General features: G+C 47.6%; 2 protein-coding genes across 3 annotated transcripts in view; one reads left to right on the top strand and one right to left on the bottom strand.

The window, feature by feature from the left end:
* Nucleotides 1-582: 582 nt before the first annotated feature.
* The window catches only part of apc2 (APC regulator of WNT signaling pathway 2), a 28,327-nt gene continuing 2,959 nt past the window's right edge, over nucleotides 583-25,950 (bottom strand). Inside the window, exons 2-14 of one of the 2 annotated variants that reach the window (XM_069722408.1) lie at nucleotides 22,211-22,369; nucleotides 21,081-21,171; nucleotides 19,715-20,072; nucleotides 19,473-19,581; nucleotides 19,269-19,382; nucleotides 18,452-18,526; nucleotides 13,363-13,461; nucleotides 12,748-13,150; nucleotides 11,893-11,991; nucleotides 11,162-11,301; nucleotides 10,148-10,342; nucleotides 9,710-9,924; nucleotides 583-8,938 (exon numbers count right to left, since the gene is read on the bottom strand). In XM_069722408.1, coding sequence (XP_069578509.1) covers nucleotides 3,403-8,938; nucleotides 9,710-9,924; nucleotides 10,148-10,342; nucleotides 11,162-11,301; nucleotides 11,893-11,991; nucleotides 12,748-13,150; nucleotides 13,363-13,461; nucleotides 18,452-18,526; nucleotides 19,269-19,382; nucleotides 19,473-19,581; nucleotides 19,715-20,072; nucleotides 21,081-21,171; nucleotides 22,211-22,348 — 7,572 coding nt within the window. In that variant the 5' untranslated portion in view covers nucleotides 22,349-22,369 and the 3' untranslated portion in view covers nucleotides 583-3,402. Of the gene's footprint in view, nucleotides 8,939-9,709; nucleotides 9,925-10,147; nucleotides 10,343-11,161; nucleotides 11,302-11,892; nucleotides 11,992-12,747; nucleotides 13,151-13,362; nucleotides 13,462-18,451; nucleotides 18,527-19,268; nucleotides 19,383-19,472; nucleotides 19,582-19,714; nucleotides 20,073-21,080; nucleotides 21,172-22,210; nucleotides 22,555-25,950 lie in introns of those variants that run through there. The other variant, XM_069722407.1, reaches the window with a different exon arrangement.
* Nucleotides 14,878-18,320, top strand: LOC138635098 (nuclear factor 7, ovary-like). Its single transcript, XM_069722421.1, has 4 exons — nucleotides 14,878-16,803; nucleotides 17,390-17,513; nucleotides 17,598-17,635; nucleotides 17,748-18,320. Exons 1-4 carry the CDS (start codon nucleotides 16,101-16,103, stop codon nucleotides 18,305-18,307), a joined length of 1,425 nt encoding a protein of 474 aa, XP_069578522.1. The 5' UTR covers nucleotides 14,878-16,100; the 3' UTR covers nucleotides 18,308-18,320.

The raw sequence follows: 25,950 nt of genomic DNA, 5'->3' as shown, positions 1-25,950 counted from the left end.
CAATTATAGGCCGACTTTTATGGAGTCATAAAAAAACAGAAAAGCAGACCCTCACGTCAGAGTCCTAATTTAAATTATGAAAATGAGTTTAATATGTCGACTGTGTCACTTGTTGCTTACCTTTACCTGTCGTCACTGTTTCAAACAGGATCAAATATTTAGCTTGTTCACAAAAATCAAAGTTTCCATCAGATGTTATTTATTAATCCTTCATTCGTTTCCAATCGTCCTACGGTGACATCTGCTGGACGCCTCCTGGCATTACAACTTTATTATTTAAAGGAATCTCACTGCTCTCTATTTCTGTCGTTCAGTGAAGATTATTCAATAAAACCTGAACTGATGAGAATTTAAACACGTTTAAAACATTTAAAACCAGTCAATGACTCCTGAAACTGAGACTCACTACTGCCTCCTAATGTACGAAGAAGTGCAATTTCATTCTTACGCAAATTATTGCTTAATGTTCAATCTGAACATCCTGAATTAACTTTTATGAGCCATCAGTGAACATTTAACACTCATAAGAGCTTCGTGTTGATCGATGACGTGCTTCGTAACAAAGCAGAGTCGACTCAGCAGTTTAAGGAAACACGTCACTTTTATTGGATGAAGACACTTATAATGACACACGTCTGTTCCACACGGCGCCGTGACGCCTCCGTGATCTCGTCCACCTTCCAGAACCATCCGACGGTGTTCAGTTCCCCGTTCGACTCGTTCACACGTTTAAATATCACCGTTAATCTGGAGGGCTGTTCAACAGAGGCTCTGCCCTCAAATCCGTCTTTGAGCATGTAAACGTCTCATTTTGTCCAAGAGAAGCTGTGGCCGCAATTTACAGAGACATTTTTTTTTTATATTGGAACCATGTTTTAGTACATTGAACGTACGAAATGCTATTGCATGCGCACGAGGTACAAATCGTTCCCATGGTTTAATTAATGTGTTCCCATGTTTTGATTAATGTGTTCCCATGTTTTGATTAATGTGTTCCCATGGTTTGATTAATGTGTTCCCATGTTTTGATTAATGTGTTCCCATGTTTTGATTAATGTGTTCCCATGTTTTGATTAATGTGTTCCCATGGTTTGATTAATGTGTTCCCATGTTTTGATGAATTCTTTTCTACTTATCTAGTCGGAAAAATTTATGAAAACGTGGGAACGAATTGTATGTCGTGCGTCAACGTAGTAAAACGTGACCTTGCTATATTTTTTCCTCTCTATGACCTCTCGGACTTCGTAACAAAGCAATGATTATTAAAATGATTTTAATTTGCATCCGTTAATGTTGCAGCTCTAAATGCTTCCCGTAAACAGAACGAACCTTCTCCCGACTTTAACAACCACACGTTCATGCCGTAAATATTTCACTCGTTCATTAACAAGTTAAGTTGTTATTTTTTCTGTTCGATGCTCAAAAGCAGAGACTTCGGTGGCAGATCACCTTTAAATCGTAAAGAGGTTGAGAAGCTTCGTGGTTTTTGTTCGAACATGCTCCGGAGATACGGTCGCTGGTTTTTATAGACAAACAGCCGCTTTCGTGTCCGTTAACTTTCCAGCACACATGAAGGAGTGATGGTACAACTACAGAGAATATTCATCGTCTTTATATTCATCTCCACCTATCACTACTTTAACAGCAACACAGTTAAGCAGATATTAACACGTTATAAAGACTTCCGGAGGGAAACTTCCCGTCGACTCGTGGCCCGATCGGACCTTTTACCAAATACTCAACAGGACCTGAATCTAGTAGCAAACACAAGTATATCGTCGTACCAGAGGCGTGTAGTCGCTTTGTTCATCTACGCTGACAGTTTATATCTTTATAGGTCTTTGCAGCACAAGAATACAGATGGAGAGGGACGCCGTCGTGTGGCTGCAGAAGGTACTGCACCCCTGAATGACAACATTACCCAGCGTCCACAATGCTAACAGGATGTGTGTGTATACAGTCAGTGGATATATTAGCATGCTGTCAGGGAAGGTTTTGTATATCTGCATGTTATTTACAACACGGATTGAGACACAGAGTCCCGGAGAGAGTGAAGTGAAGGGATCGCTAGAATATTTTCTACAGTGGAAACATTCGTGATGAAGCATAAGTTTGAATTAATACTTCTCAGTTGTTCTTTCATAGGAATTATTTTCTGTTTTTTATTAGGAACACGTGTGCGATCCAACTCAACAACTCGGCATTAAATTAAACTTTTAGAAACTTCTATGTTGTCAAAAATGAGATAATTTTACGTAAAGCATATTATTAAAGTTGCAGTGGGTTGGTGGGGGTTCCTAATATTTTGCACCCGTTGTGTGTTAATAGGGTGGATAAGATGTTAGAAACATTAAGCATAAACGAGTAGAATCATTAAAAAAAACCGAAAAAGTAGAAGCTTCGTAAAAGTAGAATTTAGTGTTCGGCGAGTGTTTACTGATGTTGTAATATCAAATTATAGATATGGTGATAACATTTTTTCCACAGAACCATCTCCAAACCCAAACGTTACTATTTAATGGCTTCATCAGACCCACGAAAGATACTGAATCTGAAATAACTTAATTCTGATCTTTCAGAATTTTTTCGCTTTAACGTTTGAAGTGTTTACCTGCATAACGTTGTTTAAAAAAACATCCAAAACATGTTCTTGAAAAAAAAAAATTCAGGCGTCTAACAACATTATTAGAAGAGAGAAAAATAGTATACAAGCGATTGCAGAATTAATTTGAAGAAATGTTTCATCACAAATGTTTTCCCCAAAAACCTCCTTGGGCTCCGTATGCAACAGGAAACGCTGGAATCAGTTTATCGGTGAAAGCGAGGGCTGAAAGCTTTGATGCATTTTATGTAAAAAATACTTTACAGGTGGTTTGTGTCCTTGGTGAGAGTCTGTCAACAGTCCGCCACAGTTTGTACCTGCTCAGGTAGAAGCCCGGCTGAGTTATCACTCAAAAGTTTTGCATAAGATTGTTCTTTTTAACGGATCACGTCCAGGAGACCGATGGTGATTCATGTGCTGAAAATCAAGTTCATTGTCTTTTTACGTTTTCACTACATTTCTTTTCTACCAGGCAAATTATTATTCTACAAATACAAAAAAAGTACAAAAAGATGCACTTCCTCTCCACGTCAGATTTTTCCTCTGAAATGCATCTCCGGGAGTTCTTGGCGGTCCCGTTTGCGTTCAGACCCGTTTACGACACGTAATATCCAACTCTGTATGAACGCTGGGTGGAAGCTGTGATCTATTGTTCAGAGAAAAACTTGAATGCAGTGAATGGGGGTAAGTAAAGGATCACTACCCGAGGTATAGGGACCAGCACACTCAACGTCAGTCCTTCTGGGTGCTGAGTTTTTATTCCGAAGCCATCGATGTCAGCCAGTAATCCATCGAACACCCTACGACTCGCTCTTTTCCCCCGACTTCTCGTTGATTGCGGCCGCTTGGCTCTGTGCGTCTTGCAGGCAGCAGGCCATGGGACTGGGGGTGTAATTGAATGGAGTAACCCGGGCTGCCTTGCTGGGGGATCCTTGGCGGAACGTGACGACTCCGCCCACGTGGCTGTCCGACGTCCCCGTGGAGACGCTGCTGTGGCTCCTCAGCGAGCCCTCTGAATCTCCGTCCTGGAGGTTGTTCCCAGAGGTGGCGCTAATCTTTCTGAGGAGAGCCAGCCTCGTTACTTCCTCCGAGATCGCAGCAGCGGTTTCGACTCTCGGAGAGGTGCTCGAGTTGGTCTTGTTGGAAAAGTCCTCCGTCTGGACTGTCGCGTCGCTTGTCTTGCGCGATGCAAGTAGAATGGTTGGCAGTTTTCCCGATAGAGCTGGTGGCTTTGGCTTTTCGCCGTCAGGAGAAGGCACCAGAGGTAATGCATTGGCTGGCAGAGTGCTTTTCAAGATCTGAGGTACGTCTTCGTCCCGGATCCTCCTCCAGGTAACTCCGTCACTCATCCGCGACGAGGATCTCTGGCCTTTCTTCTTTGTGTCGTCCTCGCTCTTTGCTCTTCCACTCGAATCTGAGGATGAAGAGCGCAGGGACGAGTGGCTGGTCACTCGACTCAGTACGTTAATGCTCGGCGATGAGGCGTGACGTTTAAAGGTGTCTTTCTCCTGTTGCTGCCTGACTCCGGACACTCTGCCCGGCCTGTTGCGCTGAGCCACCCTGCAGGGGCTTTCAGAGCTGGTCCTCCTGGCCGGGCGTCTTACAGATAGATCTCTTTCACTGGACGTCGCCCTCGACAGGGCAGCAGTCTGCCTCTGAAGGTTCGGCCTCTGGACCTGCTGCGCTTGTCCCGGTTCTCTCACTTGAACCCTCCTTGCGGCGGCGGCCGCCTTCAGTTCCTGACAGCGCGATGAGCAGAGGAAGACAGCGGAAGCTCCGGGAACGGCCCGGTGGGGCGATCCGTTCTGGGATCCCGGTGTGTTGCGAGCAGAGCCGTCGCGTCTCAGCGCCGTCTTTGATTCCTTGATGAAAGTCAGCTGTCTCAAGAATCCACTTCGATCTGACTCACCGCCGCTCGAATGGACAGACGTCATCCTGACCAGGTCGAATCGATTGCCGGGGGGCACCCTCTTCCCATTGGCCTGATTTATTTGCCTGCTGATGGTTTGGTTCGTTACCAGCGGTGACAGAGGTCTGGGTTGCCTGACAGAAGTTTGCATAAAGGGGATTCTGACAGGCGACTTCTGAGTTTTGGGTGGTGGTGATTTTTCATTGTGATTCACAACAGGAGAGCGTCCCTTCCTCTCCGGCGGACTGCCAGCTGGTGGGCTACTAGCCGGCGTAGCATTCTTCTTCTGGATGGATTTATTTGTCTGAATCGGGGATGTAATCTTCTTCTGCGACTGCTTAGATGGCGTCGAACTCTGCGAGGATCCAGAGGATGAGCTTTTTGGTATCCTTGGAGGTGGAGTAGAGCTCCTCTTTGGCAAAGACAGCTCGATATCCTGGGGCCGGCCTAGTCGGTGAAGACTCTTTGATCTGTGCTGAGCGAGGTTTGGGTTCTTTGGGGCATCTGTCTTTGTTGGTACTTTTCTAGGAGGAGGTCTTTGCGATGGAGCCGTCTCTTTTTTCGGCGTATAGATCACCGTCCTGCCTCTGAACACCACTGGTAGGTTTGGAACTGGCTTGCGTTGTGCAAAGTCTAGAGGTTTATTCGCCTTTTTGTCCTTTGCAAACTTCCTTTCTTTGGGTGTAAAGCTGGATGTCGACATGAAGGACAGGACGGATTCCGTCTCCTCAGAGGAAGGCTCTTGAGATTTTGAGGCCTGCAGCCCAGTGACAACGCAATTAGCTCCCTCTTGTATGGCTCTCCATTCAACACTGTTGAGGTCTGAATCTTTATCCCATGCCGTATCATCACTATCCATCTCCTCATCCATCTCCCATGAATCACAGACCTTTTGTTTTTGCTTCTCTGCTTTCTTCTTTCTGGCAGCCAGCTTGCGTCTCTGCTTGGGCATTGCGGACGTGATGCACTTCTGAAGGAGGTCGTCCTCCGAGTCCATGCTGACGGAGCTCGGCGAGCTTTGCTCTTCGTACTGGCAGTGAATGCTCACGGGCTTCATTTGTTGCGCCATGTTCAGCGTTTTGTTGTGTCTGTTCTTGTACCACACCTGCTGGGCTTTTGATTTGTGGTCCTCAAACTCGGCGTCACTCAGCGAGCTGAGAGAGGAGCTGAGTGAGTAGCATGCCAGGGTTTCATCCTTTATCAGATTCTGTTTAATCCGGTGAAACCCTTGGGGCTTTGCCTGGGAATTATCTATCCTGCCAATATTTGTCATGCTTCGGGAGAGAGTGTTCCTACTCGCTTCCCTCATCTGTTTTCTACTCGTTCGTTTCATTACCTCTTCATTTTCGTCGTCGTAGAAGCCGATGCTGTCCTCTGAAGAATGCGTCAGTTGTCGGTAGATTGTGTTTCCTTTTTGCGATCCCACATTAAGGTTACCGTCCGTGTTCTGCTTTATGACGGGCAGTTCCAGCTTTCTGTTCGGGCCTTGACCTTGTCGCCTCTTTTGTTGACTGGGAGAGTGGTCGCGATTCTTTTGGTTCGCCACTCGGTCGGCCACCTCTTTGCTCTGCATCAGCACCCTCTGAGTGGGAACCACGTGCTTGGTCGCTCGACTCATTTGTATCTCTGGCGGGTAGTTCATCCTGTTGGGTTTGTGGAAGTGTGAGAATATCCTCAAGTCCTCGATCCTCTTCGCTTCGTCGTCTATCAGTTCCTGTTTGTTCATGCCTCTAGCCGTGCAGTCCTTAGCCCCCCGCTCCTTCACCGGGTACTGAAGCGTTTCGTCACTCAGCGATGTCGTACTAGAGAAGTTGACGGGTGTTCCTTCAGCAGAATCGGTAAAGGATGAATCATCGAATTTGAAGTCTTTTTGCGGGATGACAATTCTCCTCCCTGTACACATCTGGGTTTTTCCATTCGGGAGCATCATGTAAACTGGGAGATGTATCGGTTTCCGAATCTGGGAAGTGAGAATATGAGGGGGGATGGTGGTCATCAGGGAAGGTCGCACTTTTCTGAACTTGGAGGGCATTGCTGAGTTGATGCATTCCTTTAAGATTTCTATGTCGTCGTCCGAGTTGCCCTCGCTGTATCGCTCCCCGTGGTCGAGTCCTTGCTCGTCGTCGTCAGGGAAAGGGAGGTTCTTGTCGTTCTGCTGGAGCAGAGGCGTCAGTTTCAGCTCCACGTCTTTCTGTATGTAGTGCTCGTGAAGAGGCAGCGCGCTCAAGCTGGAAGCACAAGAGAAGTTCTCGGTGGGCTTTTCCACGGTGAAGTAGATCATGGTGTCCAGGTCGGGGGGGAGGTTGAACCTCTCCTTGGAGTCGGCGATCTCCATGAACTTCCGCAGACTGTTCTCCCACTGGCCCGCTATTCCCGAGGTTTGTGTGTCTGGTCCGTTTGACTCAACACAACATGGAGTTTTACTTCGACTTGGAGGCATGGTTTGTCCTGGGCTGTCTGGAAGATCGCTCGGGCTGATTGTGCCATCGATCATCTCGCTACACGGATCGCTTTGGATGGAGCTGTCGATAGACGGGGACTCGAAGCTGCCCAGTGAACTGACCGAGCTGCAGCGGCTCATTACGAGGGGCGTCTCGTGGATGTAGTTCTCAGAAGAACTGGATGGAGATCTGTCCTCCAGTATGGCCGGTGAAGCTCCTCTAAGGAAGACCTTTTCCCTTTTGGCGGGACAGGGGATCTCGATGGGATCCGTCTCTTTGCTGGGGAAGGTTTTAGAGTCGGTCACCAGCAGCTGGCTGTCACTCAAGTCCTCCAAGGTCTCGTCCTCTTCCGCTCTCTGCACCACCTCTCCGTCCTCCACTTCGATGATTTCCAAAGATGAGTCGCTCTCCAGCTCGTTCTCGCTTTGTCCGTCCAACGCTCCGTCTCCAGAGGACAGCGAGGACAGCGAGCTGCAGCGGGAGAAGCAGATCGGGGTGTTCTCCACGGAGTATTTCTGGACCGTCTCCAAGGTACCGATGGTCGGACTTCTGGTGGAAGTCATTGGGGAAAACTTTGTAATACTCCCCCCAGTCATCACGGTCGGTACCCAGGCTTGCCTCCTCATTGCCTGGGCAGCCTGGACATTGATGGCCGTCTTTGCGACACCAAACTTGGTCACACTCTGAATGAGTGGCACCTGTTGATAAGAAGGAGACAGTTTGATGGAAGGCATGCTGACATCAGAGGACATTTTAGTGGACGCACTGACAGGTGTTTGCACAGCTGGATCTTGGTTCTTTTCTGCGTCCGAGTTGCTGAGCTCCAGAGCTTTCACGTCTCTATTGACCACAGAGTCTCTCTCTGGAATATCCTGCTGGTTGGTCTCATTCAGGGTGGTGGTTCCTACATTAAGGTACTCTCGATGAGCCACCTTGAGGTCGAGCTGGTTGGGTCGCTGTTGCTTCATCATCAGAGCTCTCGGAGCGGGCCGCAGCTGGTCTTTGCTGCCGCAGTAACCGTCGCTGGTGCTGCCGCTGTTCAGGCTGTCCGTTGACACACTCGCGTGGGCGGTTTTGAGGCGCAGGAGGGCGTGAGCTCTGCTGAGGCGTTCCCGGTGGGCCAAGCTGCTCGTATCGGAGAGCCGGCAGGGTGAGCACGACTTCGCCCGGGCTTCGTTGAGCTCGTCCAGTCCGTAAGGCCAGTCCGCCAGGTGGTCCTCGGAGCTGAGGCTCAAACTGTCCTCAGAGGACGTGTGCATGGTGATGTCCTCCACCAACCTGTCGATCTTGGCGACCGTGTTGGTGATCTTTTTCGCGAGCTTCTCTGCGGCGGCGGAGACGACATCGTCGGGAGGAGCGTGCCTCTTCTCGACCATCTGAGGCGGGTCCACGTCTCTCTCGGGTTCGCCGTCCCGCTTACGTGGCTGGTTCTGCAGGAAGTTGGAGTTGGTGAGGAACATGGAGAGCATGGAGAAGCTGCCTGTGTCCAGGCTGCTGGAGACGTTGGGGGCCTCATCGTCGTCGAAGCAGCCAGAATCAGATGCGTAATCCTTCGCCAGACTCTCGATGTGCCGCAGCGGCTTGTGCAGGGTCAGGTGCTTGGGGCTCTGTTTCTCAAGGGTATCAAAGGTCTCCGCGAGGTGTTTGGCATCTAGCTCCGCCTCCAGAGCTTTCTGCTTCCTCATGTAAAGCGAGGGCATGCAGGAGCCGGGGGACACGACTGCAGCATCCTTGTATTTCAGCGGTCGATTGGTGAGGAGGTTCCTTAAAGCTGCGGCGCTGCCCATGGCAATCATCTTGTGCTTGGAGTGGATGAGGTTTCTCAGCATGCTGACTGCCCCGAGGTCCCACAGCAGCTCCTGGTCTTTTGGACTTCTGGCTGAGAGATTCCAGAGAGTCCCGCAGGCGTTGCTCACGATGGTGAGGCTGTGGGAGCGCAGGTGCTGCAGCAGAGTCTGGAGGCAGTTGTGGTCTCTGAGGATTTGCCTGTGAAGAAAAGACAGAAAGCAAACAGCATTTTTAATAACCTTTCGACATCCAGCTGAAGCAAACGATTACTTGCTGTAGTCGGTGTCGTGACTGAGAGCAGTTTTAGCCCATTTTACTTCACAATGCATAAAACTATTTCAAGATTATTTAACTTAATTTCTTTTACTTGGATTGGATTGAATCAAACAAACAATAATGTAACTCTGACAAAAACAAATGAAGTTTTCTAAAAAAAAAAAAAAATCCTTTTATTTCATACAAATTCAATGGAAACCAAAAACTGCCTGGAAGGTAAGAAATGAATCTAAGAACTGATAACTGGAACAGATTATATTACAATAAGTGAGTTTAAATTTAGCTCAATATGGGGTAAAGATGTTTCATCAGTAAATTAACTTGGTTGTCGAATATTTGCAGTGTTAGTGAAATAAATCCGATTATCTTTAAATGGTAAAAGTCGCTTTTACTTCAGTCTCATTTTTCACTTTTGACAATAAAAGCACTTTTTTCCACTGCCGGACCGACTCAGCTTGATTTTACTTGCATGGTAACTGTTGAAGAGGTTCTGTACCTGGTACCAAACGGTGGAAACGGAGTGAAAGAAAAGCTTGTGTCTGACTTAATTCAGTCTGATGTATTAAAGCTGGAGGAAGAAGAGAATGATCTGAGCTCGAGGTCCTCTTACTGGCTTTTTCCAAACTTTTAATCACATCTCTGCTCATTTGATGTCTGAGATCAGAAACGAACTTTCTGCTCTCACGGACCCACCTGTAGTCTTCTCGTGTGGCGACCAGGCTCGACACGTTTCGGAGGATCCCTCCGCCGCTCTCGATGATGGCGAGCGAGTTGGTCTGACAGCGGTACGTCAGCGTGCTGACCAGGAAGCCCAGGGCGCCGTCCACCGAGCAGATCGCCACCTTGTTGTCGATGCTGTGAGCCGAAAGGTTCCACAGAGCGCTCAGAAGGCTCTTCAACGTCGACTCCTGCAGAACCGGAAAAACAAAACAAAATACGGGTTTTATTGGCGCTTTATTTCACACGTCCTGTTTCTTCCAAGAAACTTTCCTCATAATTTCCAAACAATTCGCTGCAAATGACAGAATATCTCAGAGAAAGTCAGCTCATTTAGCTTCTTCAGCCCCGTCTCCAAAAATAAACTTCCCAGTCATCCATCGCTCTCCTCGAGGGTTAGTTTGTTTTACTTACCTTGGTGGCCTGCAGGGCGCAGGTCATCAGCGCGGATACGCAGCCGATGTCTCGGAGGACTTTCTTGCTGCTGATGTCGGCCCTCCAGGACAAGTTCCTCAGGATGCTGGAGACCACCTGGTGGAGCTCCTCGCTGTCGGAGGCCAGCTGGGCCACCAGAGCCCGGAGGCAGCTCTTCTTCGAACACAAGGTAGCCTGCAGGAGGAGGAGGGTTGGTGTTAGGGTAGTGGATCATGCTGCCATCTAAAATAACTCAAATCTCACACCTCCAAAACGACCAGAGAAAATCGGCTGCGGTCAAAAACCCACACGGGAAAATTCATCACTTCATTTTGATCAAAATCGAAAACTATGTTTGGTTTCTTCAGACTTGCAGCCCGAAGTTTTCACACAGAAACAGAACTGTTTAAACTCAGTGTCTCATTATAAACATTTGAAGGATCAGTAATAATATAAGGTTCAGATAAATCCTCTTCAAGTCGTCAATAAAAGAGAAGCAGGAAGCCTCTTACTGAGGAAGACCAAAACAACGAGCACAACAAGGCTCAAAAGGCTTCGTCAGACTTTCTTTGTTCACATTTACTTATTGTTGGCATAAAAAAAACAACATATTAATTCTGAGACCAAGTTAACAACATCAGGTCAACCTGGACAGGTGCACCATCAACCAATCACAGCTGATTTAGAATCAATAATTAAATCAGAAAAGGCCTCAACTGACCAACATCTGAGTTTCCAAAAATTTAACCCAGAACTCACTAATATGAAGCTATCAGCTAAAATCTGAGACTTTTTATTGGTTTGGATGTTTGACTTTTCGTCTTTGTGGACAAATTCAAACGGTTTCAAGAAAATTTAAATGAGTCAAATTTCACTGAAAATATTATATATATAATATAATGATACATTTGATGCCTTAGAGATTCATGAATTAGACATTTGTCTTCGCCGAGTTCAGACTCATGCAGAAATGTTTTCCGGTCCGATCAGATCAACGTAATCGGAGTTTCGCACCTTGTTGACGACGTCGCCGAATGTGAGGTTGGTCACCGCCATCCCGGCGTAGCGGCGCAGCGCCATGTTGATGGGGTCGTTCTGCATGCCGTACATGTCCTGGTCCAGGTGGATCAGGTCAGCCACCACCTGCAGACCGCCTGGAGGAAGGAACCAAACGGATCCTTAACAAACGTCACTGCAACGACATGTCCCGGTAAACGTACAGGATATTTATTATATTAACTAATAACATGTCCGAGTTTTCTCCAGTGGTCTCCAACATAGGGCTGTGGGCCCTATAAAGGGTCACCATATAAATCTGAGGGGTCGTGAGATGTTAGTGGGAAAGAAAAGAAAAAACTAAGTTATGATCCACAAATTTTATCTTTTCTTTTTTTTTTTCCCCCTTTTTCTGACCTTTTCTGACACTTTTGGATAATTTCTGTTATTTAAATGAAACCATGTGAGAAGTGACGACGTCTTTTTATAAACGACCCAACAGGACACTGATTTATTATTAAAAAGTTTGGTTTAATCTTTAAACTTGAGTTTAATTTAAAAAATAAAACCTAAATTCTTACGAACTCAAACAGGAGATAAAAAAGTCACCTAAATGTGCTGCAGTTAAAAGTTCAATATTTCCTCTGAAGAGCAGAAACTGCAGTATAAAAGTACTCAGGTGAAGTACAAGTACCTAAGATTGGTACTTCCTGCAGCACTCGAGTAAAGGTAGAGAAACTTTAACAAACCTAATTCGTTCATGGCTCGTCGGTACTCCTCCTCGAAGGACAGCTTCATGATGGCGCACATGGCCTGACAGATCTGAGGGTCCACGGGTTCAGGAATATCTGAACAGACAGACACCATAGAAGAAGAAAACACCCGCCAGGTCAGAGAGGCGACTTCAGAGATGAACGTTGAACTTCCTGCTGGCGCTCAACGAGGATTTAAAAATACAGACGTTGCGTTCAAATGCAGCTCACGAGCTCGAGGTTACGACACGTGAAGTCATGTGCGGTGTACGTGACATTTAACGGGTTTAAGTCGTGAGAACGCCGTACCGTGGAGGACGTCTAGAGCCACGGAGGCTAACAGTTTAGCAAGATAAAATTACAACACATAAATTTATAATCCAGCAAAAAATTAATTTTGCAGCCTCCAACATTTCTGAAGACTTCATAAAAACGTCACAACTTGTGAACTCGCTGACTTTTCTTGTAAACACGATAAACACGACCTCGTTTGAACGCAGCAATATTTGGAGTCATTTAAAAATCGTTAATCAGACCAGCTGAGATGTAGTTCTAATCTTTAACTTCATTCTGCAAGAAACAAATGTTTTTTTAAAAGTGACATCGGGATTTTGGCCTTGAGACGCCATTTTACATTTCCCATTCAAGGTGTTTGTTTGTTTATTTACATTGTTGTTGTACTTTCATTATTGTTTGTTATTGGAACCTGGTCCACCTGTGGTTCTGGTTCCTAATTGTTTGGTAGAAACAGAACTTGTTTGTCCAGTTTGGAAGGAACGTTTTCCTCGAGTGTTTTTGGTTCAGGTGGAACTCGGCCGGTGGTTCAGGGCCGTTAGAGTTTCGAGGGGTCACCTGTGGTTTTGGTTCCTCCGGGTGAAGGCGTCCCAGCGTGACACTCGATCCAGTCCCAGCCGCTGTCGCAGTAGGTCCGGACCTGCTCCAGCATGTGGAGGACCCTCATCTCGCGGCGGGCCTGGCCCTCGTCCTGCTGCGAGTAGATGATGTTGTGGAGGGCGGCGCTCGCTCTGGACTTGGCCTCGCGGCTGCAGCCCATCGCGGTGCCGCCCGCCGCCGCTGCCGTCTCTCCGGCGCCACCTGGGGCTTCGTGCAGGATCTGGACCAGAAGGGGGACGCAGCCAGACTTCCTCATGGCGATGCAGCTGTCCTGAGAGCTGGACAGGGCCAGCAGAGTCCGAGACATCTCCTCCTTGTCTCTGTTAGCCAGCATGGACAGCAGCCAGAAGACCATCTCCACCTGACGAGGGACAATAGGTGATATTCTGATCAATACCTGCCTGAATCCTCCAATCAGAACTCTGCTGCAGCCACCAAACCAACTCTGCACGAAAACCAATACTGCCACCTACTGGTGTGGCTGAAAAATTACACCGACATTTATTGTCTTTGTAACAACTGAACGGACTCACAAACAACACGAAGCCTCTGAGAATCGGAGCGTGTCGTTACCTTGCTGCCGCCGTCTGCAGCTTCGCTTCCTGCTGCTGCAGCCGCCGAGGAGCTGCTGTTCTCCGGTTCTCCAGCAGGGGGCTTCTCAGCTCCTGACAGCTGCACACAGACAAGAAGAAGACATGAGGACGATGAGGATGTTTCCACTGAGTGATTTATGTCTGCAGCTTTTCATCCAATGGAAACAAAATACGTGTTTTTTTTAAAAGTACGTTTCACCAAAATTCTGTCTGAATGAAGTCTTTCAGATCTACGTTAAAACTTCCAAAAAACAACGAGCTGCAAAACGTTCATTTCACACCCGGCAAGATGATCCTCACACACACACACACACACACACACACACACACACACACACACACACACACACACACACACACACACACACACACACACACACACACACACACACACACACACACACACACACACACACACACACACACACACACACACACACACACACACACACACACACACACACACACACACACACACACACACACACACACACACACACACACACACACACACACACACACACACACACACACACACACACACACACACACACACACACACACACACAGACACACACACACACACACACACACACACACACACACACACACACACACACACACACACACACACACACACACACACACACACACGCACACACACACACACACACACACACACACACACACACACACACACACACACACACACACACACACACACACACACACACACACACACACACACACAGACATAGACACACACAGAGACACACACACGCCTTTTGTCTGCACACAGTCTCTGGCTCACGCACATCACACCCTGAGGCGTTGCCATGGTAACGGGATGGAGGGGGGGTCGAAAGCTTTGATATGAGTCTGTGAGGATTTCAGTCTGTGAATCCAAATGAAGCTCTGTGTGTGTGTGTGTGTGTGTGTGTGTGTGTGTGTGTGTGTGTGTGTGTGTGTGTGTGTGTGTGTGTGTGTGTGTGTGTGTGTGTGTGTGTCTGTGTGTATCTGTGTTGTTGTCGCGGTAACAAAAGGAACCTGAGTGTTTGCTGTCGTGCTGCCGGACCGATGGAGTCTGTGGCTCTGATCCAAACCGCCTCCATTAAAACACAAGCAGCTGCAACGGGACAACAAAATGGAGGCGACGCAGCGCCGGATGAAACCCGATCGTCTGTTGTGAAAGGACTCGGCCTGACCGTCCTCTAGCGCCACCATCGGGACAGAGAACCGCTCCAACTCCCTGAGATCTCCTGATAGAAACACAGCGCTGTGCTCCAGCTTCCTGTTTCTGCTGTTATAGATTCAGATTTGCAGATTTTGATCAGAAGTGTTGCTGAGATTTCTTTTCAAACCCTCCAACAAACTTCAGCAGATAAAACCCAAAAAATGAAAATGTTTTGGGGTTTGTTCGACCTCATCAATACTACAGACTCGTAAACTTCCAGCTGCTGGAATATTTTGTTTCAAGAATAGTTTTTAATATTAATGTTTGGAAGCTTTGAGCATCACAAACTGAACTCAGGCAGAAATCTGCGTCACATAAGAACCAGAAGTGATCCTGAAGCAGCAGAAGGAAGGAGGACTTCTAATTTGGGTGAAGTGACCCTTTAAGTAGGTGATGGTGGTTGTTGGCCGTGTTTCCATCCCGGTGGTCTCATTGTTATTCTCTGAGGGAGGCCGAGAGGAGAAAAGAGGAGCCCACTGCTCTCTTTATCTCAGACACTCCCGCTCCGTGCCAACCCTGCAGCCTGGCAACAGCCAATCAGAGCGCGGCGCCGAGACGGGGCAAGAAAAGCCTGGATACTCTGCACGGCAACGAGCCGAAGGGTGAAGAGATGCAGAGGAGACGAGGAGATCTGAGCTGCTCAAATCTGTTCAATGCAACGAGGTTTTGGATTATTTTTCAGATCCAGCGACATGTTTCATATTCAACTAACAGATTTAAATGCTGTGAGAAATGTCTAAATGCTCATTTAAGTACAAAAAACCATTCAAGTTTTTAGTTTTTAACATGTCAGAAAATATTTAAAAAAATGTCCATCAATTCTCCCTGAAACCCAAAGAGGTTATAAAAAGACAGAAAATCAGCAAATATTCCCATTTTGAGGAGATTCTGAGAATTTCTGTGAACAAAATGCTGGTGGATTCGTTCCTGACTTTCAGCTGGTCATTCAGCTGCTGTGAAGGAGGTCAGCAGGAGCTCTGAGGAGGTGAATCTGAACTCAGGAACAAAACAGACCTGCTGCCCTCAGCAGCCAATCAGCTGCTCCGCAGCCCCAGGGAAATATGGAGACAAACCGGTGGAACCAGAAACCGGTTCGGTCTCAGAGAGAAACCAGATTACGGCTGCGAGGTCGGTCACATGGAGCCGAAGCCTCTCAGCACAACTTCCAGTTTTCAGGCACTTTTTTTGGTTTTTAAATGAAGGATGAAGAGACTGAACCGGCCGAGAGGATCTGACTGCTGCATGAAGTCCGAACAAGCCTGAACAGGAACCGATTCACCGACAAACCTGAACGCCTTTCTGCTCCAGCTTCTTCTTTTGGTTTCAATTTATTAGATTCAGGAGGAACAAACGGAACTAAAGTACGAAATCACAGCGAGCCGGAGGAACGTCACTCAGAAACACTGCGGTGACATCACTAATGTTCACATACCAGCGGTCACGTTAACGTGTCGAACTTAGAAACTTAAAAAACAAGAAGTCAGATGGACGAAGAACACGAGAAGTTCCACAGAACAACAGAAATGAGTCTCACTGAGGATCCGTCGCAGGAAACCGATCAGAAAGAGACTGAAAGACGAGAAGAAGATGAACTTGAGCCAGAAGACGTCCCGGAGAAAGACTTCCTGAAGACGAGTCAGATGGAGAAAAGGACGATCAGCCCGCTGACTCTCTTCAAAGAGGACTTCAGCCAGTTTAAAGAAGACATGTTGAAAGTCTTCAAGGACAAAGATGTGAATCCCAGAACGGGCCAGTCGGCGGAAAAGCTGATGAACCCGCTGACTCTCCTCAGAGAGGACATCAACCAGCTGAAGGACGACCTCTCCAGCGTCTTCAGGATCGGCCCTTCAAAGGACCGGGACGACAAGGACGACTCCTTCAAAATAAAAGCCGCTGAAGTCGAAGGAACCGAGGAGCCTTTCAGGAGTCTGTTCAGAAGGAGTCTTTTAAAGACGCCTCGGACGGAGGAGGACGTTCAGGGAGCTACGAAAACACCTTCAGAAAAGAGTGACGGTTTCAGAGGGAGTTTCTCAGAACAGAAGAAAGAGACGGTCGACACGGAGAAAAACAACAACGTGAAAGACGAGGCGAAGGAAGCGGAGGACGGCGTTTCTGAAGAGGAAAGTGAGACGAAGAGTTTCTCTGAAACACCACAAAGTGATGAGATGACGTGTGAATCACCGACAGGTAGTTTCAACCGTCGTCTGCTTATGTAAACGTAGGTTCACTTGGAAATTTGGTGTAAACATATGAAGTTTTATTGTTTCATGAAAAATACAGTATATGCTTATTTTTTAATTTGATGGCAGCAACGCGTTTAAAAAAAAGTTGTGACAGGGTCATGTTTACCGCTGGGTTTTAACAATACTCTGTAAACGTTTGGGAACTGAGACCAGTTTCTGGAGTTATTTTGAGTCATCAGACCACAGGACAGTTCACAGACAATAGTTTTCAAAAGTGTTTATCAACCGATGCCTTTTTAGTGTTACATAACACAACTGCCATTAAATTTAAATTGAGCAAATACTTTCATAAAATAATAAAATTTCTCACTTTGTTCTATTTTCAATAAAACATGAGTTTACATGATTCATGAAAATCACCACATGGTGTTTTGATTTTGATTTTACGCAGCGTCCCAACGTTTGAAACCTCATTGTTTCTGTTGACCTCTGAAACAAAATCAAACAAAAATAAAATGTAGATGGATCAACAAACGCTTCAGTTTTCACTGCCTTCACTTCTCTGTGATTATCGTCCATTTCCTCTGCAGCCGATCTGAGATGTGAGAGTGATGAAGAGTCGAGCGACTCTGAAGACGATGAAGCTTCAGAGACTCTGCGCTGGCCGTCTCTGTCCTCCGGCATCACTCTGTTCGGTGTGAGAGACGACGTGAGGTGAGAACCCGGTTCTGCTGCAGCCGGACGTGAAACGAACGTAATAATCAGACGAGGTGACTTTTGTTGTTTGTGGTCCTGCAGCGATGGAACGGGAGGAGACCTGTGGTCCCTGAAGAACTGTAAGATCTCACACGTAATAAAGTTCACGGTGTCGTCTGCGTAGAGGGAGAACGTTTGTAAGGAACCGTTTGGATCGGTCATTAACTCTCCTGCTCTTTATTCCACCTTCAGCTGCCTGCTATCTGACCCTTGACCCCAACACTGCCAACTCGGAGCTCCGTCTGACCGAAGGCAACCGCGGGGCAACTCGCGTCTGGTCGGACCTCCGGACATCAGACCACCCGGAGCGCTTCGAGCGCTGCCCTCAGGTCCTGTGCAGGGAGGGGCTGCTGGACGCTGCGTACTGGGAGGTGGTTTGGAGCGGCGGCGCCGATGTCGGCGTCACCTACAACAACATCTCCAGAGACGGCGACGCGCCGAGCTGCCTGCTGGGACACGGCGAGCGGTCCTGGAGTCTGGAGTGCTCGGAGGGAGGCTACACGCCGTGCCACGACGGGAGGAGGTTCAAGTCCTCCTCGCCGGAACCCTTCAGCCGCCGGGTCGGGGTCCACCTCGACTGGTCCGTCGGGTCGCTGTCCTTCTTCTGCGTGTCTCCGGACGCTATGGTCCACCTCCACACCTTTAGCTCCGCCTTCAGCGAGCCGCTGTACCCGGGCTTCTGGCTGTGGGCCTACGACAGCTCGGTGCAGCTGAGGCAGGTGGAGTTGGACTGGGAGCGCTTGCTGCAGTGAGCCGGCCGGGTGGAGTCAGAGGGTGGGGGTGGGGGGATCGCTGCGTGGACGCTGGCGTCTACGGCTTGTTTCGGTGGAAACAAGTTGCTCATTAACAGAAACTAAAGTGTTATTGTGTACTGTGTGTATTATTGTGTGTCTGACCTGTAGCTGGCTCTCCTGACTCCCCCGGGCCTCCTGCAGCTCGTTCTCCAGCTGCTCCAGACGAGCAACACGCATCTGCAACACACACACACACACACACACACACACACACACACACACACACACACACACACACACACACACACACACACACACACACACACACACACACACACACACACACACACACACACACACACACACACACACACACACACACACACACACACACACACACACACACACACACACACACACACACACACACACACACACACACACACACACACACACACACACACACACACACACACACACACACACACACACACACACACACACACACACACACACACACACACACACACACACACACACACACACACACACACACACACACACACACACACACACACACACACACACACACACACACACACACACACACACACACACACACACACACACACACACACACACACACACACACACACACACACACACACACACACACACACACACACACACACACACACACACACACACACACACACACACACACCTCACACACACACACACACACACACACACACACACACACACACACACACACACACACACACACACAGTGTCTCGTCTCTTTGACAGAAATCCAACTCATAATATTATTTTCTGCTCTTTGATAATAAAATCTTCAGCAGCAGTTTAAAGTTTTTTGGGTTTTTTTCATCACTTTTTAAAAAAATAATAATTTTATAATATAAACATCAAAGCTATGAAATAAAAAGACGGATTTATGAGGGGAACCAAGCATCACCTGCGTCCTCTGAACCATCTCGTCTCCGGTACCGAAGCGCTCCTCCATCACCGATCGGACCTGCTGAGCCTCGAACTCCAGCTGCTGCCGGATCAGATCCATCTGCAGGGAGAACTGCGGCGCAGGAGGTCAGAGGTCAGAGGTCAGAGGTCGGCCTGAGACGGTCACCCGATGCGTGTTTAGTCCGTGTTAGCGTGTTCTTACCGTGTCGATGCGCGGCAGCTGAGCCAGCCTCTGCGACAGCGCCTCCAGCTGGCTGAAGTACCAGCAGCGCTCCCGCTCCTCGCGGTCGATCTCCCCGAGCAGCAGGTTCCTGCAGGCCGGAGGGTCAACTTAGTTTATGTTCTTTATTTAGAATCATCTCTGACTCCTGACCTCTGACCCCTGATCCCTGACCCCTGACCCCTCTCCTCCATCCTCTGTGGCGCCGTGGTGAATCAGCTCACCTCTCCTTGTACAGCTCCTCCAGGTGGTGGTCGCTCAGTCGTCCGTCGGCTCCACTGATCACAGCTGTTTTGGGCGGAGCTCCGTCCAGGAAGTGATGCGGCAGCATGAGGGCGGCGGCCTCCCCGCCGGACGTGGCGCTCTGACGGGACGCCGCCCGCAGCGGACTCCTGGCTCTGTTCACCGCCGCCAGCGAGGACGAGGAGGAGCAGGAGGACGGAGCGAGAGCCAGGTGATCGTCCAGCTCCGTGCCGCCGCCCACACCTGTTAGCCCCGCCCCTCCCAGGCTGCCCGTCAGCAGCCTCAGGTTGTGAGGTTGGTGTTTGAGTTCGTAGTAGTTGGTGAGGTCCATGTGGAGCTCTGAGGGACGAGGAAGACACCAAGTCATCAATAAAGTCTGACAGCTGTTTTAGAAATGAAGCAGCGGCTCAGGAACATTTCATTCATTCTTCTTCTGCTTGTTTTTGTTTTCTTGCTCTTCTTCTTTGAATTGAACCTCTTTGTTTGAAAGTCATGAATTGATTCATTCGATCGCTTGTATTTGAAGTTTCCTGAGTTTTATATCTTATTTTATATCTGCCTCTTTAAACTTCTTTTCCCACAGCGGTTGATTCTAATCACCATTTAGTCTAAAGTTTAATGAGTAAAACAGCAGAAACACATTCATGTTAATCAGGTGTTCAAATCCAACTCATCAATTTAGATTTATTTCTCACGATAGGTTTGAAGCAAAAATGTATCTTCTCATCTTTAGATCTCCTCCCGAGTCTCCAGATTTATGAAACATCCCTTTAATTTCTCTTCCTGTTCACAGAGCAGCCGACACATCTGGACTGAATCCTGCAAACACATCTGTTGCTTTTAATCTTCGCTGGACGTAATTCAGTTTCAGTCCAGACAAATGAATTGACATCAACTGGTTGTTTTAATTGGATTGAATCATAACGAGGCTGCAGCCAATCAGGTTAGCAGACGATGATCGTCCCAGCGGAGGCTCGAGAGTCGGCTGGACACTTTAAAGGAACATTACAACCATTCAGGGGACAAAGCTCATCTCCATCTACGTTTATGACGTCTGAGATCTGTTTCCTGCAGTTATATAAATGTACTGGACTATCTAGTAGAGAACATTTAGGATCTCACTGCAGGTCCCTCAGCGGTAGAACCTCCTCCTGCATGTTGAACCTGCTGATGTATCAAACATGACGGTCTCAGATTCAATCTGCAAAAAATCTGTCGTCCACGTCCTCATATCTGTTAGTAGTTTCAAACATGAAAGTTCCTCAACACTCAGGAACACTTCCTGAAAAGGTTCCTGCGGTAGAGAAGCGCCTTTAATGCCGGCAGAACAGTAAAGCAGAGTCGGACCTTTGAGTTGGTGCAGCACATCGCTCCTCCCGGACGACGCCAGGGTTCCTGCTTCCTGCTCCAGTTTACTCTGCAGCTGCTTCAGAACCTCCTGCAGAGAACACAAGGAACCACAACTCAATCCTTCACACTCAGTCCAACCTGAATATCTGTAAGTTCTATCTACAGGTTCTATCTGCAGGTTCTATCTGCAGGTTCTATCTGCAGGTTCTATCTGCAGGTTCTATCTGCAGGTTCTATCTGCAGGTTCTATGTACAGGTTCTATCTGCAGGTTCTATCTGCAGGTTCTATCTGCAGGTTCTATCTGCAGGTTCTATCTGCAGGTTCTATCTGCAGGTTCTATCTGCTACCTGCTGCAGGTGGACGCTGTGCAGGTTCCTGCAGGTTCTATCTGCTCTGTCCTGATTCTGATCTACAGGTTCTATCAGCCTGATAATCCAGCTGCTGTCAACATCTGGACACGTGACTCAGAGTGTGTGTGTGTGTGTGTGTGTGTGTGTGTGTGTGTGTGTGTGTGTGTGTGTGTGTGTGTGTGTGTGTGTGTGTGTGTGTGTGTGTGTGTGTGTGTGTGTGTGTGTGTGTGTGTGTGTGTGTGTGTGTGTGTGTGTGTGTGTGTGTGTGTGTGTGTGTGTGTGTGTGTGTGTGTGTGTGTGTGTGTGTGTGTGTGTGTGCATCTTCCTCTCTGGATCTTTTGATTATTCTGATTTCTGTTGTTTTTCTGTAAATAAACGTGCTGAACGTCTCTTCTTTTCTTCTTCTCTTCTTCTCTTCTTCTCTTCTTCTCTTCTTTTCTTCTTCTTCTTCTCTTCTTCTCTTCTTCTCTTCTTTTCTTCTTTTCTTCTTCTCTTCTTCTCTTCTTTTCTTCTTTTCTTCTTCTCTTCTTCTCTTCTTCTCTTCTTCTCTTCTTTTCTTCTTTTCTTCTTTTCTTCTTCTCTTCTTCTCTTCTTTTCTTCTTTTCTTCTTCTCTTCTTCTCTTCTTCTCTTCTTTTCTTCTTTTCTTCTTTTCTTCTTTTCTTCTTTTCTTCTTTTCTTCTTCTCTTCTTCTCTTCTTCTCTTCTTTTCTTCTTTTCTTCTTTTCTTCTTCTCTTCCTCCTTCTACTTTTTTTTACAGATGAAGGTCGTCGCTCACCTTCATGCCGAACGTCTCCGTCTCCAGCTTGGACAGGTGGTTGGAGTTGTCCTCCAGCTCCCTCCTCAGGTGGGAGTTCTCCTTCCGGAGCGCCTCCACCTGGTGGGCCAGCTGGTCGTAGGAAGCCACGTTGGCCATCTTCACACCCGGCAGCGCCCCCTGCAGGAGAACACACACAGGAGGAGGAGGAGCGTTAGGAGGTAGAGGGAGGTCTGACCCAGGAGGAGGAGAGGAGGAGTAATGGAGGTGATGGAGGAGAGGAGGAGTCTTCATCAGCTCGTCTGGCTCACTTTGTTTAGGAGGAAAAAAGATATCTGTCTGCTCCTCCTCCTCCTCCCATCCTACTCCTCCCCTCTTACTCCTCCCTTCCCCTTCAACAGGAAGCTCCTGTTAGATAACATGTTATCTAAGTTTCTCCTCCGGCTGTTTCCAGCCTCCATCAGCTGATCCTGAATCAGTCTGAGCAGCAGATTTTACATGCGTCAGTCAGTTTTCCTGTTTCTGCAGGAGCTTTGTGATTCAGGGGAAACCCAGTAGAACCCAGTGGAACCCAGTAGCACCCAGTAGACCTCAGTAGAACTCAGGAGAACCCACTAGAACTCAGTAGAACTCAGGAGAACCTAGTCGAACCCAGTAGGACCCAGTAGAACCCAGTAGAACCCAGTGGAACCCAGTAGAACCCAGTGGAACACAGTAGTACCCAGTAGAACTCAGGAGAACCCAGTAGAACCCAGTAGCACCCAGTAGAACTCAGTAGAACTCAGGAGAACCCAGTAGAACCTAGTAGAACCCAGTAGAACTCAGTAGAACTGAATTGCAACTAGGAACATTTGCTGCATTAAGAAGAAGGAGTGACTTTAGCTAACAACACCGAGATAACTGATGGACACATTTTATTCACTTTGGATTTGATGAGAGAAGTTGAATGGGAGTCTATGGAGCCGGAGGCTTTTTGGAGCCGACCTCTAGTGGCACTCGCTGGTATTGCAGCTGAAGACACTTCTGGATCAGAACCATTTTACAGACCTGAAGCTACGAACTCTTTTATATCCGGTCGGTGATGTCATGGCGTTCGTGGCGTCTCTGCAGACACGCTGCTCCTCCATCCGTTACGGATGGTTTAAAATCTCCATGGCAACAGGACTCTGAGGTCAGAGCTGTTGTGACTCAGTGAGTCGGAAGCTGCAGGAAACACACACGCAGCTGTTTGTTTGTTTTTGTTTGTTTGTAAATAAAACAACTGTCTGCGGTGTTCAGGTTTTTCTTTTCGTCTGCGTTGTCACATTTCTGCTGCGCTCAGCAGATCTGCAGTCGGAGCTGCAAATGTCACTGCTGCATTCATTAAGAGGAGCTGACCCTCCCCCCAGGGGATTGTGGGTAAGAGAGGAGGACGGAGCTGCAGGTCTGAGAGCAGCAACACGATCCAGATGGTATTGGACGTGTTCTCAGGTTACTGCAGAGGACTGTGACATCGTTTAATGTGGGCGTGGCCAACAAGAGGCACCGCCCACCCCGAGCAAAGTCTTCTTAACACTTAAATCAGTAAAGTGCTTCTAATAATCACATTTATTCACATGACACCTGCTCCTGATCTGATGCTTTTATCGGGTCACATGTTCTGATGTTAAAGTAAATCAAACCCAGAAATCAAAGTGGTTATGAAACAGACGATCAGCTGAAACTGATCGATTCAACCTGATGCTGCAGATCAATACTGTGATGAACACACAGACTCACATGTTCCTCAGACAAACACACACCTGCAGCAACACAACAGGATCGGACCACCTGGACCACCTGGACCACCTGGACCACCTGGACCACTTTGACCACCTGGACCACTTTGACCACCTGGACCACCTGGGGCGCTCGTCTCTGATTGGACGGGCAAGAAACAAACAAATGTTTCTGTCCTCACAAGTATGGAGGTTTGAAGGCCCTCAGCTGGTGTGTGTGTGTGTGTGTGTGTGTGTGTGTGTGTGTGTGTGTGTGTGTGTGTGTGTGTGTGTGTGTGTGTGTGTGTGTGTGTGTGTGTGTGTGTGTGTCTTTAATGGCGGTCCCCATCAATCCCATCAAAGACCTCAGATGTATTGATGTTCCCTGTTGCCATTGTAACAGCCCCCCCCCCACACACACACACCCTTATCGCCATGGTGACACATTTACATGAAGTGATGGCTCTTTCTGCCTCTGTTGTCATCTGACACACACACACACACACACACACACACACACACACACACACACACACACACACACACACACACACTGCTGCAGTCGCTGCAAAGCATGCTGGGTAAAAAGAAGAGAGAGAGAGAGAGAGAGAGAGAGAGAGAGAGAGAGAGAGAGAGAGAGAGAGAGAGAGAGAGAGAGACTTAACGAGCGTTAACGGAGCCGGGTAACAGCACAGTTGCTATGGAAACGACCGATCCTGTGAGGGTGACCCCAATATGAGATGACGGCATGAAGAGATGAGACAGACGCACACGCACAAACACACGCAGTCAAATCCTGATCCTGTGTCAGAAAATAAATACAAATAAAACGAGAAAAATAAAGAAAATAGTGTGAAAAATAAAAACAATGAAAAAGAGACGAAGGAGATGAAATCTGCTGACGTGACAGAAGCAGTAAAAAACACTGAATGAAGACACATTCAGAAGTCCAGCATAAATGATCAACGTTTAAACAAACCGACTGTCAGACCTGCTCCAGGTGGCTGAATGTCTGAGACCGGTTCACCTGAGCGGAGACACTGATCCCAGATCAGATCAACAGTAGAACAGCAGCCGTCTCTCAGCATAAAACCCATCTCACACACAGGAAGTGCTTTCATCAGCTCCTCTCGCTCTACGGCGCCACGCAGATTAAATCAGGCTTTTTTATAATGGAGTCTGGCGCTGCTTTTAAAAAAAAAAACAGAAACACACTGACGCCATTTTCTTTCTTCCTCCTCTTTGATGGCCTGGAGGATGTGGTTGCCGCGGTTACCAGACAGTCTCTGGGGAGAGAGAGAGACGGAGGATGGGAGGAGGATGTGGGGGTGGAGGGATCGACAGTCTTTGTTCGGAGAGACGTTTGTACGTGAAGTTAGAAAAACCTTCTCAACATTTATTCAGCCGGTATAAAAACAATCCGTCAGTTTAACTGAATATCTGATCAAACTCTACGTTTCTATTCTTAATCGACTCAAAGTGAATCTGCAGCTCAGATTCACTTTGATTTCCATATTTGATGACATCATTAACTGAGTCTGAAAGCTTCTTCATGGTTTGTTTTCATGTTCAAGTTCATCCTCAGATTTATACTTTGGTTCAACTGGATGACAAAAAAATAAAACCTTTTAAAAGAATGTAAACGTTGTTAAAGAAGAATTAAAGGAGGAAAACGCTCAAATGATCACAAAGGCTAAGTGAGTTTGTTTACATGAGTTTGTTTACGGAAACATGAGTTTGTTTACACAAACATGAGTTTGTTTACGCAAACATGAGTTTGTTTACGCAAAAATGAGCTGTCGAATATTTTAACATTTTATGTGTAAAATCATAAATTTGGAGGAAACTTGATGTGAGAACGTCGCGTAGCTGTTGTTGATAAAGTGGACAAGAGGACGAACGTCTCCGAACGTCTCTAAACGTCTCTGAACGTCTCTGAACGTCTCCAAACGTCTCTAAACGTCTCTGAACGTCTCCGAACGTCTCTAAACGTCTCTGAACGTCTCTGAACGTCTCTGAACGTCT

The sequence above is a fragment of the Brachyistius frenatus genome, unplaced genomic scaffold (assembly GCF_029030835.1).
Source record: "Brachyistius frenatus isolate BFR_SWC_R1_liver_20210118 unplaced genomic scaffold, ASM2903083v1 Contig_291, whole genome shotgun sequence".
Taxonomy (NCBI): Eukaryota; Metazoa; Chordata; class Actinopteri; family Embiotocidae; genus Brachyistius; species Brachyistius frenatus.
The sequence above is the reverse complement of the archived record's forward strand: the minus strand, read 5'-3'. Positions and strand labels throughout refer to the sequence as shown.